The sequence below is a fragment of the Pseudophryne corroboree genome, chromosome 4 (assembly GCF_028390025.1).
Source record: "Pseudophryne corroboree isolate aPseCor3 chromosome 4, aPseCor3.hap2, whole genome shotgun sequence".
Classification (NCBI taxonomy): Eukaryota; Metazoa; Chordata; class Amphibia; order Anura; family Myobatrachidae; genus Pseudophryne; species Pseudophryne corroboree.
In genome coordinates this window covers 182,453,470-182,468,851 of record NC_086447.1, presented here as the reverse complement: position 1 = coordinate 182,468,851, position 15,382 = coordinate 182,453,470, and the positions used below count along the sequence as shown (strand labels likewise).

The following is a 15,382-nucleotide window of genomic DNA, read 5'->3' as shown; positions in this document are numbered from 1 at the left end:
ACTCTACTGAGGGCCTGCTCGGCCTGAGTAAGAGTGACCATCAGCACTACTAGTACTGTGTGACTGACTGAGTGTGTGCTGTGCTCACTGCTGCTGTGCCTATTGCCCCGGCCAGGGCCGCCATGAAGGGGGTGCCCTGTGTACTGTTGTCCCGCGCCCGGCCACTCTGACAGAGTGGAGGGTCTGGGCTGCTCAAACAGACAGCCGTGGCTATTCCCGACAGCGGCCGCCGCCGGTGACACTGACCGCGGCTGCTACAGTCATTCCCCTGCGCCGCCCACCCTCTGCCACTACCCCTGCCGCCGCGCGCAGCCGGTCACAATCACTCAGCAAGCAGCAGCTTGCTATTTAATAAAGTTTTTTCTATCCGGATGCGGCGCGGCGTGACGTCATGATGTAACGCCGCATCAGTGAAGAGGAGCCGCGAAGAGCTAGGGACAGGAGTCCAGGAGCAGACAGCGTGGCAGAGAGGACTCTCAAGACGGATTTGGAAAGTTAAGTATCTGTTTGTTGTGCGTTTGTGACTCTGAGAAGTGGGTCCGGGGCTGGCTCAGCAGTACATGGTGCAATGTGTCTCAGTGCTTTACATGGTGCAATGTGTCTCAGTGCTTTACATGGTGCAATGTGTCTCAGTGCTTTACATGGTGCAATGTGTCTCAGTGCTTTACATGGTGCAATGTGTCTCAGTGCTTTACCCAGAGGGTCAAGTAGGCAAGTATGTCTTTACCTGGTGCAATACATGGTGCAATGGGTGGTCTTCAGTATGCCGACTGAGGGGATCCCGGCGCACAGTATACCGGCGCCGGAATCCCGACAGCCGGCATGCGACACTTATTCTCCCTCGTGGGGGTCCACGACCCCCCTGGAGGAAGAATAAAATAGCGTGACACGCTTAGCGCGCCACCGTGCCCGTTGCGTGGCGAGCCCGCAAGGGGCTCATTTGCGCTCGTCACACTGTTGGTAAGCCGGCGGTCGGGCTCCCGGCGCCGGTATGCTGGTCGCCTGGAGCCCGACCGCCGGCATACCATACTGAACCCGGTGCAATGTGTCTCAGTGCTCTACCTGGTGCAATGTGTCTCAGAGCTCTACCTGGCGCAAAGTGTATAACGTGCTCTGCCTGGCACAAAGTGTGTGTTTGGAGGGGGCCTGCCTATTTTGTCAGTCTCGGGTCCCACAATTTCTGGTGGCTGCCCACGGCCACTGTCTGTCACCTGGGAACTCCACTCTCTCGCTCACTGCTCTGCTGCTGCTGCTGCGTCTTATCGCTTTTACAGTAGCCCCGCCCCCCGCAAAGACGTACCCATTGTAGTGTGAGCAGGCTCCAGTCTGCTCTGTATATCGCTCCGCGGCCCCTTACCTCTTCTCTTCAGTCTGTTAAAATAGTTCGACTGGCGGAAGAGCACGGGCAGAGAGTCCGCCGCTGCCGCCCGAGATGGCAGGGGAGCAGCGGGCAGGAGGGAGAGGAGAGGCCGGGGATGCGCCCGCGGCCCCCATGCGTGTTCTACAGAGCCTGAGAGTGAAGATATGTGAGTATTTCCCTTTCTGCCAGTGACCCAGCATCACTGTACTCCCATCTCCTGCTCCCTGCCACCGCCTCGGTCGTCAGTCGTGGGGCTACTAAGTGGAATTGGGTTGTTAAATGTTTATTTTACTGCCAAGTACGAGTGCCATCCATTTCCCTGTACCATTATTACTGCTGTAACTTTGTTTACAGTTTGTATTGTATGGGAAACATTGTTGTCATTGGTGCATTTATTTACATACCTTTTATAGTAAGTTGTAGACATAAGGACACACACACACACACACACACACACACACACACACACACACACACACACACACACACTCTATAAATAAATAAATAAATATATATATATATATATATATACACACACACACACACACTTTATAAGTACAGACTACTACAGTATGCATACATGCAGTATATATATGTACAGTGCAAACGTACATATATGCACACATTTGCATACATATATTGTACAGTGCACGTGTGTGTGTGTATATAAATATATACTAAAAAAAAATATATATATATATATATATATATATATATATATATATATATACAGTGCTTTCCAATGTAGTTTTGATTTTTGTCATGTAATATTGCTCTCATTAGCGGGTGCATACATCTGTCAGATCTTTATAGTGCCATTTAATGGCAGTTTTATAGAGCTGTCTGTCACATCATTTATACAGTGAAGTAGTAGCATGAGCATCCAGAAATGTAACATTTCCACATAGCTTATCAAAACAAGTCTGCAGATACATAGTGTTTGATTGCTGAAGCATATTCTCCATGTGCTTCATTTATTTTCTTATCTCTATGTAACAATAACATATACACAGATGTGGCACTTTACAGAAAATGTTTTATTCATTCATATTAGTCACATATGTCATGTTACTTAAAACTTCAGTGTCTCTGGAAGACCTGCAAATTCCTGAGCTTCATACTGTTCTCTATTTTTATTGGGTTGGGGGGGTGTTGTTCGCGTACTGGCATTGTGTATATCTTTTCCAGTTGTCCCTAAATTTGTATATGATGAGCTCTGCTGAATAAGGGACTGACAATGTGTCTGTATATTTAGATATTTATATCAATGTTTAAAATTCAGCAAGTTACCGCAGAACAAAATGCTGTGTTGTGTGCCTAAAACATTTGTAATGGACCCTACACACATACCGATCCGGCGCCGAGCTGCCCGACTGCGGATACTGCCAACGGGCGACCAGTTGGGGGGGGAGGGGGGGAAGGTGACGTGGGGAGTAAAGTTTCTTCACTCCCCCCATTACCCGGCTCCATAGAACTGCACGCTAATATGGACAATCTTGTCCATATTGGCCTGCATGCATAAGCGACGGGGCACCAACGACTAACGTGCGCAGGGCCGCGCATCGTTAATCGTTGGTGCCTACACATAGAACGATATGAACAAGTTTTCGTTCATTTATGAACGAGAACGTTCATACCGTTCTGTTTTATCTGCCAGTGTGTAGGGCCCATAACTTATCTATGTAGTATACATTAGGGAATTCTTGGTAGAAGGTAAGGTCTGTGCCACTTCTGTAGACAGAGGTCATCTAGTCCGTTTTGCTGCCACTGTTAGTTGTAAGGGGAATCCAGAACCCCCTTGGGGGTAACAATGTGAAAAAGGATGAACTTTTGGGTGCAAGTTGGCTAGAAGGATCTATATTGATGATCAGTGTTCCTGATATATGTTAGGACCAACAGTGGTGAAAGTGAATGGACAAAGCTATATATTTTCCAAAAATATTTATTTATCCCAAAATGGAGGTATTATGAGCAGGTATCATCTCATACGTTTCCAAAGTATCACTCATGTTGGTAAGCTGTTGCTCCCAGAAGCAGATCTGCCAATAGGTTCTGGAAACCCCTAGTTTATAATTCTGTGTATACATTTGTGAAGACGCATGCATGTTTAATACAGGGAATGGGGTTATGGAAAGGTGTTGAAAGCCACATGTGCTCCATCATTGTCGGGATATGGGAAAGCGAGGATGACCAACCACTTGGATCCACTTACAGTATATAGTATTTGTATGGCGTCTGTGAACGCACATTATTGTTGCTGCTAGTCTTTTTCCACATTTATAAGAAAACAAGTGAGCCAGAGAGTAATGCCTGTGTCATGCCTTCTTTCAGCAACTTTACAGAGGTTCCAGACAAATTGTTACTTTGTATATTGCTGCTGTAAGATAACCAGATGAACCGATATATGTAACATTGGGGTGATTTATTAAATCTCCTGCAGCAGAAATTGATTGCGGAAAATGCTGCACACAAAAGTCTTATATTTTTAGTTCTAGTTGCACCTTTTCTTTTTTCTTCTTTCATCTTTTTCCTATTAGAGCTGGTGCAATTTTTCTTAATGGGTATGCCTTCTTCGTTTGTATCATATGTGGCAAAGAGGCACCATTTGAGACCACTCCAAAATTGTTCTCTAAAAGGTTATACAGTTAACGTTAGTAGAGTTCTGATGTAGGTCTGCGGCCTTTAAACATGTAAAGACTACAAACACCCATCTACAAAAGCTCTGCAACTTTTCTGTAAATGTTACGCAGGCTTAAGGACTACTTTTAAATAAATACAGTGGGGATTGAAAGTTTGGGCACCCCAGGCAAAAATTCATTTTAATGTGCAAAAAGAAGCCAAGGAAAGATGGAAAAATCTCCAAAAGGCATCAAATTACAGATTAGACATTCTTATAACATGTCAAAAAAAGTTAGATTTCGTTTCCATCATTTACACCAGTGGTTCTCAAACTCGGTCCTTAGGAGCCCACACAGTGCATGTTTTGCAGGTCTCCTCACAGAATCGCAAGTGGAATAATTAGCTCCACCTGCGGACCTTTAAAAATGTGTCTGTGAGTAATTAATACACCTGTGCACCTGCTGGGTTACCTGCAAAACATGCACTGTGTGGGCTCCTGAGGACCGAGTTTGAGAACCACTGATTTACACTTTCAAAAGAACAGAAAACAAAAAATGGCGTCTGCAAAAGTTTGGGCACCCTGCAGAGTTAATACCTTGTACTGCCCCCTTTGGCAAGTATCACAGCTTGTAAACGCTTTTTGTAGCCAGCCAAGAGTCTTTCAATTCTTATTTGAGGTATCTTCGCCCATTCTTCCTTACAAAAGTCTTCCAGTTCTTTGAGATTCCTGGGCTGTCTGTGACGCACTGCTCTTTTAAGGTCTATCCATAGATTTTCAATTATGTTGAGGTCAGGAGATTGTGAAGGCCATGGCAAAACCTTCAGTTTACGTCTCTTGATGTAATCCACCGTGCATTTTGAGGTGTGTTTAGGATCATTATCCATTTGTAGAAGCCAGCTTCTCTTTAACTTCAGCTTTTTCACAGATGGCATCAAGTTATCGTCCAAAATTTGCTGGAATCTTATTGAATCCATTTTTCCTTCTACTCGTGAAATGTTCCCTGTGCCACTGGCTGCAATACAACCCCAAAGCATGATTGATCCACCCCCATGCTTAACAGTTGGACAGAGGTTCTTTTCATTAAATTCTGTGCCCTTCCTTCTCCAAACGTACCTTTGCTCATTCCGGCCAAAAAGTTCTATTTTAAACTCATCGGTCCACAGAACTTTATTCCAAAATGCATCAGGCTTGTCTATATGTTCATTTGCAAACTTCAAACGCTGATTTTTGTGGTGAGGACGTAGAAGAGGTTTTCTTCTGATGACTCTTCCATGAAGACCATATTTGTATAAGTATCTCTTTAAAGTGGAATAGTGTACCACAACTCCAGTGTCTGCCTGATCTTCTTGGAGGGATCGTGCAGTCAAACGTGGATTTTGACTTGCTTTTCTCACAATCCTGCGAGCTGTTCTGTCTGATATTTTTCTTGGTCTTCCAGATCTTGCTTTAACTTCCACTGTTCCTGATGACTGCCATTTCTTAATTACATTCCGAACAGAGGATATGGGCATCTGATAACACTTTGCTATCTTCTTATAGCCTTCTCCTGCTTTGTGAGCGTCAACTATTCTCAGTTTCAGTGTTCTACACAACTGCTTAGAGGAACCCATGGTGCTGATTGTTGGAGCAAGGTCAGATGAGTCTGGGCTTTTAAAACCTTTGAGATTGACATCACCTGGTCTTTCCAGACGATGATTGAGAACAATCCATGACACTGCCAGGTCTCAGCTGTCCAAAGGGGGCAGTACAAGGTATTATCTCTGCAGGGTGCCCAAACTTTTGCAGACGCCATTTTTTGTTTTCTGTTCTTTTAAAAGTGTAAATGATGGAAATAAAGTAGAACTTTTTTTGACATGTTATAAGAATGTCTAATCTGTAATTTGATGCCTTTTGGAGATTTTTCCATCTTTCCTTGGCTTCTTTTTGCACGGGTGCCCAAACTTTCAATCCCCACTGTACATGCTCTTCTTTCTTCTGCCTTGTTCTAATAAATGACCTTCTTTGTCTAACATTGCTGTTCAGGCATAAAGTGCACCATGTATTGATTTTTATTAGCTGCATCTCACACCAATTGGTTCTTGCTGCTCTTGCAATTGTCAGTGCATCATCATGGTCTGTGAGCTGTGCCAGCCTGTCGGCACAAGCAGTAGTCTTGGTGTATAGAGTGGAAGTGCGCCTATGTTAGTATTTTGAATAAATCCGTGTGAAGGGAAATGCCATTAAAATGTTTCTACAATGGTTCTTTTCTTGCTGGTTAACTTATGCATCCTATCTAGGCCATTTCCTCTGTGTTTCCAGAGATATTTCTTCACTACATGCTGATGTACGTAGTCTATTTGGTTTCAGAGGAGGCCATTCAATTGTTTCACACCGCTGCTGCCACTAGATGGTGCCGAACGGAGCAATTCAGTTGTTGCCCCTTACGGCTGCAAATAGCTGCAGGGACACACATTTCAGCTCTCAGACTCCTGAGGTTTGGGTGTCTAAAACAGAACTTTGGATGAGTTGAGCTGCTTTGCACAGCTAAACCCGGTACTAATGGTCTTGCACTCAACAGGGGGGGGGACGACAATTGAATTGCCACGATCGGTGCCCATTATGTTTGGGTGTTCACAAAACAATTGAATTCCTCAAGAAAGGATTCCTAAGACTTTTACAGGCATGTTAAATAATGTAAAGAATACATGCTGGTTCTTAAAAAAAAAATAATGCAAACATTGTAACAAATATTAAAGGTTTGAGAAGTAAAGGTGGGTACACACTGATATATCTGCAGATCAATTGATCTGCAGATATATCTATGGATGGATCGGGTAGTGTGCTATGCATACACACTGCCCGATCCGTCGGGGACTGACTTCATGAACGCCCGCCCAGTTCAGCTGTCAATCACTGCCGGCCACCGCAGCATGTGTATGGGCGGCCGGCTGGTCGCCCGTACACACACAGCTATGCCGTAATATATCGGTAGATATATTTGCCGTCGGCTGTGCTGTGGGGCCGACGCGATATGTCTGTGAACGATGGAGTTCAAACATATCGCCCGTACACACTGGCCGACGGACCCGTGATATATCGGCTGTTCAATAGAACGGCCGATATATCGGCTAGTGTGTACCCACTTTTAGATGTTTAGGGCCAGATTCAGTTAGTCTCGTGGGGAAAAGGGTGGTAGCCTCCGGCTATTACACTTGAGGCTATTCAGTTACAGCCCCCTTTCCTTACGCTGTAAATTTTCCGCATGTTAACCCATTGATTCCAGGAAAATTACCCAGAGCTATGGATTAACATGTTTGTGGCTCCTGCGATAAGGGCACTAACAACAGATTCTGTTCGAGCCTCCCTCAGGATTGGACAGAAATCCGCATTAAGGGCAGCCTGCAAGCTTATAGCTGGCTGCCACAGACTGTAGTTGAATAGCCTCGGCAGACCAATTAACCCACAGCTAATTAAACTTGGCACTTAGGGGTCAATTCTATTCGGCAACTAAAGAATAGCGCCGGGAATTAGCTCCCGACGCTATTCAATTCAGCTAAAGTTAAGTCGGCGATGTCCCGTTCTCGCCGACTTAACAGGTAGTTTTGTCGGGAGAACGGGCATTCTCCGACTTAACTACCCGGCGCGAGGCTGATTCCCGACAGAATCAGCCTCGCGCCGGCCGCGAGGCAGCACTTTTGTCGGGTTTATTCTCTCATCCCCCGGGGATGAGAGAAGAATTCCCGACAATTGCGGGCAACTAGTAGCAGAATTGAATAGCGTCGGGAGCTAATTCCCGGCGCTATTCTTTAGTTGCCGAATAGAATTGACCCCTTAGTCTTGCAGGTATATCAGATGTTGCTTTATCTGTTAAGCCGGGTACACAGTAGACGTTATGCTCCATGAGCGATATCTTCCGTGTTTTCACTTAAACTCCTGGACAAACTATATAGTGCATACACACTGACCGATATCGTTCAGTGACGTCACCATGCCATCACCCCGTACATGCAGTTTTGGACGATATAGCCAAAATTTACCTGCATGTAGAGATGACAGAACACCTCATTAACGACACACTGGAGCACGCATCGTTAACGATATTGTGTGTACACACTTGGCGATATTACAAATTATATAGTTCAGAAGGGTCAAAATGAGCGATATTGTTTAAAATATGGCCTAGTGTGTACCCAGCTTAAGATGTGGATGTTTTTAATAGTTCTAATTCCGTTCCTCTATTTGCTCTTTTAGCAGGATGCCTTGCATTATGATAGCCTACCTGTTGTGTGAGTGGGCAGTTTATAGACTAGACTAAAGGATTATCTCCTTGATGAGTTGGTTGTCTAACATAAAGGGTCAGACTTAAAGGGCTTTTGGAGCAGTTTTCGTGAAATACTGCTCCAAACCCTTTAATTCACTTATTTTGTAAGCAAGACCAAATTTCCCATACTTATTATGGGAAATGCGATCTGGCCGAATTTACTAACAAAAAAACTGTAAAGAAATACTGCAGTGAGCCCTGTGATAATTACGCAAGCTTCAGCTGCTATGGATTCTGTACATCTGCACAGCTTTCTCTGCCTCTAGGCAGGGAGCCCAGCAGTGTGATCAGCTCTGTGTGTTCGATGGACACACACACAAGCTGATCACTGTGTAATAAAAAAAATAAAGAAAATTCTTACCTTCCCAGGGTCTGGTGATCGGTGCTCCAGTGCGGGCTGCTGCTCATCAGGGCTCCCTGCTGTTACTGTGACCTCTGGTGCAGTACAATGATGCTGCAAAATGGCAGCTCACTTTACAGCACCAGTTGCAGGGAGCCCAGACGATCGGCAGCCCCCCCAGGAGCTATGGCCACTGATCACCGGGTTTGGTGAGTATGATCCTTGAGGGGGGGGGGGGGGCGCATGTTCTCTGGGGGATGTCACAAAGTTCTGTATGAGTTATCTCAACTGTTTCAGTGTAAGCTGTTTTTATTTTAATTGTTATAAGGATAGACTATATAAGCCAAGTGGTTCTTATCTGCTGTCAAATTCTATGGGGGGTATTAAATAGTTTTGTCGGTGTCCAAACATAATGGGCACCCACCGGTGCTATTCAGTTGTCTGCGTCCCTTGAGCACGTATGCCGCATGTGAAAGTACACTAGTTCCCGATTTGCGTGGCTAAACCCATCCAAAGTCCTGGCTAGGGCACTCAAACTCCCGTTTCAGTACCCAAACCACAGAATTTTGGCACTGGTCAGAATAGTTAGAATGAACATGGTAGTGATATATTAAGGGTGTGGTATGCGTCCGCCGGTCAGCATGCCGACACCGGTATCCCAGCAGCGGAATTCCGACAGGGGGGGTGAGCGCAACAAGCGCCACGCAGCGGGCTCGGTGGCTTGCTGCGCTTGCCACAGGTTCTATTCCCACTCTATGGGATTGTGAGCAGGTGGGATTTATGGATTGGTATTGTGACCGCCGGTGACATAACTGCAAGCCGATATTAAGGTAGTACCTGAAATGACATTTATATCCCATCCTTAAAAAATACCACAAGTACATTTGGCACATTAATCTAACCCAGTGGTGCTCAAACTGTGTGCCGTGGCACCCTGGGGTGCCTCAGGACACTTGCAGGGGTGCCCTGGGTTGGTGGTCCAGGACCAAATCAAATTATTTATTCTTTCTTCTACAATGTATTATTTATTTATTAGCATGTATTATATCGTGACGGCATGCAGAGATGGGCCAGGACATATCATTTTCAGTGTGATGTATATATAATTTATTTCCGGTACAGTTTCTGTATCTGTACAAGCTTATGATGTAATTTGAGGTCTTATAAATTATCACCCATGCAAAGTACATAGCCAGAGCTGCTATTAGGCCAAATTTAGGTGGTTGCCTGGGGTAGCAATGTTTACGATGAGGTTAAAACACTGAATGAGTGGCATAATGCACTCTACAGTGTGTTCATCTCTGCAGGAGCTTGGATTGGTGACACCGAGGAACTGTAACCAGCAGCATCTTATCTGTGAAGCAGCTCCTCCATGTCCATTATTGACTGGGAGAGTGATGCTGAGCTGTCATGTCACTGCCCAGCAACGCTGTCCCAAACTGCAGGCAGCACCTGCCTGTCTGCTTAGGTAAGAAATAATGGGGTGGCACAAACGCTACTTCTCATTGTCCTAATAATCTGGGATACCCAATATCACTGACCCATTGCTGAGATGCCAACATGGGTCTTCAGAATACACAGTTGGGCTTTTTTTACCATAATGTTACTTTGTAAAGCAACTGCGTTTCTGTGAGTTTGTAGAGAAACAGGAAAAAAACAACTAGTAAGTTACTTTTAATACATTTTATTTGTCTTTTCATTTTTGGCCAATCAATACAAGACAAAAACAAACAAACATTTGACTGGAAACCCCCCTTCTCTTACGTCCTAGAGGATACTGGGGTCCATTTAGTATCAAGGGGTATAGACGGGTCCACTAGGAGACGAAATCAATAGTGTGCGCTGGCTCCTCCCTCCAACAAAAAATGGGAAGACCGCGCACCATTCGGGGAGGGGGGGAAGGGGGGCTTCACTATGAGCTGCTGGGTCCCAGCAGCTCACCAGTGCCATTTTCCTTCCGCAGCTTACACAGACAGACTGGCAGGGAAGCGCAGCTCCTCCACAAGGACTCCAGATTACCTCAGCAGTACCAGGGGGTCATAGCAAGGAGGGGAGCAATATTAGAATACTAAGCCCTATTAAGGGTACTTAGTTTGCGACCCAGCTAAGCTCGGCATTAGCTATAAGGGTGCGGTATGGCTGGCTCCATCATAGTCTTTGTCTCCCTAGAGGGCTCTGTGTGGGTTAACTGTGCTTTTAACCTTTCTCCTGTGTGGGTGTGTTCTTTCACATTTTACTATGTCAAAGGAGAGTGTCTCATGCACGGCAGAGTGTTTTTCTTCCCCAGGGGGATCACTACAGTGTACTCAGGATAGTACACAATCTCAGGCTAGTGGGTCCGAACCATTATGGTTGGATTCATTTAAAAGGGATGATCTCAATTATTTCACATAAATTGTCCCAAAATGAGATGCAATACTTAAGACAGTCTGTGGATGACCTGATGAATAGAGATGTAGTGTCCATGCCAGCGTCTCAGAACCCTACCATTTGTCCACAAAAGCATACACTGGCTCAAATCCTGCAGGCTAACACTGATGATGATGTATCAGACGCTCCAACTCTGCAGTCCTTTCGGACGGCAACATTTTAAAATCAAATAAAAGGTTCTACAGTGTTCAAAGGCAATAGAGGTAAACCCAGAAAACAAGCATCTGCAGGTTCACAGGAACAGAACACAGGTTCTGTTTCTTCAAAGCCTTCATTCAGCATGACGGTGGACCACACTGCCTGTAAGACAGGCAGGTGGGAGCCCGATTAAGAGATTTCAGTCACATATGGGCGACATCATGCCAGGATCCCTGGGTCAAAAAGCTCATCGCCCAGGGGTACAGACTGGAGTTACAGGAACTCCCACCTCACAGATTCTTCAAATCAGGCTTACCAGCTTCTCAGGAGGTAACTATAATTTTACAGGATGCACTTCAAAAACTGGTACAGACTCAGGTCATTGTTCCAGTTCCACCTCAGCTACAGAACAAAGGTTATTATTCCAACCAGTTTGTGGTACCGAAATCGGACCGTTCGGTAAGACCCAATTTAAACTCACTGAACCCGTATTTATGGGTGTTCAAATTCAAGATGGAGTCTCTGAGAGCGGAGATCTCAGGTCTGGAGGAAGGGGAATTCTTGGTGTCTCTGGATATCAAGGATGCGTACCTTCATATCCCAATCTGGCCGCCTCATCAGGCTTATCTAAGGTTTGCATTACAGGACTGTCACTACCAGTTCCAGGCCCTGCCATTTGGCCTCTCCACGGCACCGAGGGTGTTCACCAAGGTAATGGCAGAGATAATTTTTCTCCTCCGCAAACAGGGAGTGAACATAATCCCGTACCTGGACGATCTGCTGATTAAAGAACCATCCAGGGAGCGGTTGTTGGACAACATTGCTCTCTCATCTCGACTACTCCGGGATCATGGGTGGATTCTGAACCTACCAAAATCTCACCTTGAACCAATACGGAGGCTTCTGTTCCTGGGGATAATACTGGATATGGAGGCATAGAAGGTATTCCTTCCATTGGAAAAGGCATTGGTAATCCAGTCGATGGTGCGGGATGTTCTAAAACCAACCCGGATATCGGTGCAGCTATGCATTCGCCTTCTGGGAAAGATGGTAGCTGCTTATGAGGCGCTGCAAGAAGGAAGGTTTCACGCAAGGTTCCTTCCAGCTGGATCTGTTGGACAAATGGTCCGGATCGCATCTCAACATGCCCCAGAGGATACGTCTGTCGCCAAGAGCCAGGATTTCTCTCCTGACAGAGGGCCGAAGGTTCGGGATTCAAAATTGGATTCTGCTAAACACAGACGCAAGCCTCAGAGGTTGGGGAGCAGTTACCCAGGGGGAACACTTCCAAGGAAAATGGTCAAGTCAGGAAACCATTCTTCCAATCGGCATTCTGGAACTAAGGGCTATATACAACGCCCTTCTACAGGCATCACATCTTCTTCCAGATCAGGCCATCCAGATTCAGTCGGACAGTGTGACGGCAGTAACGTAGATAAACCGACAGGTCGGAATGAAGAGCAGAGCTGCAATGTCAGAGGTAACAAGGATTCTCCTCTGCGGACAACACCACAGCGTGTCTTTCTGTCCAATCTTCATTCCGGGAGTAGACAACTGGGAAGCAGACTTCCTCAGCAGACACGACCTCCACCCAGGAGAGTGGGGCCTTCACCCGGAAGTGTTTGGGTGCTTGACACGTCGGTGGGAAATTCCACAGATCGACATGATGGCCTCTCGTCTCAACAAAAAGCTCAGTCGGTATTGTTACAGGTCGAGAGACCCACAGGCAGTGGCGGTGGATGCTTTGGTGACTCCATGGGTCTATCAGATGGTGTGTGTGTGTTTCCACCACTTCCATTGATCCAAAGAATTCTCAAAAGAATAAAAAGGGAAAAGGTTCAAACAATTCTAATTGCTCGGGATTGGCTGAGAAGGGCTTGGTACGCGGATCTACTAGAAATGCTCCTGGAGGATCCGTGGCTTCTGCCTCTTCGAGAGGATCTTCCGCAACAGGGGCCGTTCGTCTGTCAAGACTTACTGCGGCTACATTTGACGGCATGGAGGTTGAGCGTCAAATTCTAGCCCAGAAAGGCATTCCGGACAGGGTAATTCCTACCTTGATCCAAGCCAGAAAAGTGGTAACGTCTAAACATTACCACCGTATTTGGAGAAAATACGTCCCTTGGTGTGGAAACAGGAAATTTTCCTGCGGTGGAGTTTCAACTGGGGACGTTTTCTACTTTTTCTGCAGTGAGGTGTGGATGTCTGCCTATTCCTGCGCTCCAGAAAAGTCCAGATTTCGGCCTTATTCATTTTCTTCCAGAAACTGTTGGCTTCCCTCCCTGAGGTTCAGACGTTCTTGAAAGGTGTTATGCACATCCAACCTCCCTTTGTGCCTCCCACGGCACCTTGGGATCTCAATTTGATGTTGCAGTTTCTACAATCTGAATGGTTTGAGCCTTTACAGGAGGTTGACGTAAAGTTTCTTACGTGGAAGACCGTCACACTGTTGGCCTTGGCTTCTGTAAGACTTGTGTCGGAATTGGGGGCGTTGTCTCATAAGAGCCCCTGTTTGATTTTTCATGAAGATATAGCTGAACTCAGAACTTGTCAGCAATTTCTTCCAAAGGTGGTGTCGTCTGCGTTTCATATCAACTAAACTATTGCGCTCCTGGTGGTTACCGACCCCCTCTACTTTTTCAAAGTCCCTGGATGTTGTGAGGGCTTTGAAAATCTTATGTGAAATGGACGGCGCGTCACAGAAAATCGGTCTCGCTGTTTGTGCTCTATGATCCCAATAAAATTGGGTGTCCTGCTTCGAAGCAGTCTGTTGCTCGCTGGATCAGGCTTACTATCCAGCATGCTTACTCTACGGCAGGTTTGCCGGTTCCTAAATTTATACAGGACCACTCTACTAGGTCGGTGGGTTCTTCCTGTGCGGCTCTGCCAAGCGGCTACTTGGTCAGGTTTGAACATGTTTGCAAAGTTTTACATGTTCGATACTTTGACCAAACTGAAGGTCCTCAGAAGCCAATCAGTTCTGCAGGAACCTCGGCACTCTCCCACCCGGTTTGGGAGCTTTGGTACGTCCCCATGGTACTAAATGGACCCCAGTATCCTCTAGGACGTAAGAGAAAATAGGATTTTAATTAACTACTGGTCAATCCTTTTCTCGTAGTCCGTAGAGGATACTGGGCGCCCGCCCAGTGCTTCGTGTGTTCCTGCACTGTTACTTGGTTAAGTATGGTTGTTGGTTCAGCTGTTGCTGTCCCTCGTCAAGTTTGGTTAGCATGGCTTTCCTCTTGTTTGTGTGTGCTGATTCGAATCTCACCACTGTCCTTTTAAATCCTTCTCTCAAGGTATGTCCGTTTCCTCGGGCACAGTTTTTAGATTTGAGTCTGGTAGGAGGGGCATAGAGGGAGGAGCCAGCGCACACTATTGATTTCTTAAAGTACCCAAGGCTCCTAGTGGACCCGTCTATATCCCATGGTACTTAATGGACTCCAGTATCCTCTACGGACTACGAGAAAAGGATTTACCGGTAGGTAATTAAAATCCTATTTTAACACTCTGGTTATTGGAAAGTTTCCTAAAGTTTTTACACCAGTGACCACTACTACTGACTTGTATGGACCTGCATGTTCTAGTATAGTGGTTTAGTATTTATCCATTATATATATATATATATATATATATATATATATATATATATATATATATATATATATTTAAAAAATGAAGTATAAAAAGCGCCTAATAGTGTCGGTGAATCACTCTTCGTGAATATAAACGTGATGATAAAACAGACAAAGTATAACAACTTAGCTGCGGATATTTCTGGTAGATGACTCTTAGAAGCCGGACATGTAAAGGAGAGATAAATTTGACATAGTGTGTACTGTTTTAAAATTTCACAGGTGTTTAAAAACCAATTTAGGAACTATGCTGGTTCCAAATTTTTAGTAAAAAACTATTTCTCTGACGTAGTGGATGCTGGGACTCCGTCAGGACCATGGGGATTAGCGGCTCCGCAGGAGACAGGGCACAAAAATAAAAGCTTTAGGACTAGGTGGTGTGCACTGGCTCCTCCCCCTATGACCCTCCTCCAAGCCTCAGTTAGGTTTTTGTGCCCGTCCGAGCAGGGTGCAATCTAGGTGGCTCTCCTAAAGAGCTGCTTAGAAAAAGTTATTAGGTTTTTTATTTTCAGTGAGTCCTGCTGGCAACAGGCTCACTGCAACGAGGGACTTAGGGGAG

The 15,382-nt window shown here is 45.6% G+C and overlaps 1 protein-coding gene across 2 annotated transcripts in view; it reads left to right on the top strand.

The window, feature by feature from the left end:
- The first annotated feature begins 1,323 nt into the window (after positions 1-1,323).
- Positions 1,324-15,382, top strand: part of RASA2 (RAS p21 protein activator 2) — a 308,508-nt gene continuing 294,449 nt past the window's right edge. For both annotated transcript variants that reach the window (XM_063915624.1, XM_063915623.1), the window contains exon 1: positions 1,324-1,526. In XM_063915624.1, coding sequence (XP_063771694.1) covers positions 1,433-1,526 — 94 coding nt within the window. In that variant the 5' untranslated portion in view covers positions 1,324-1,432. The remainder of the gene's footprint in view (positions 1,527-15,382) is intronic.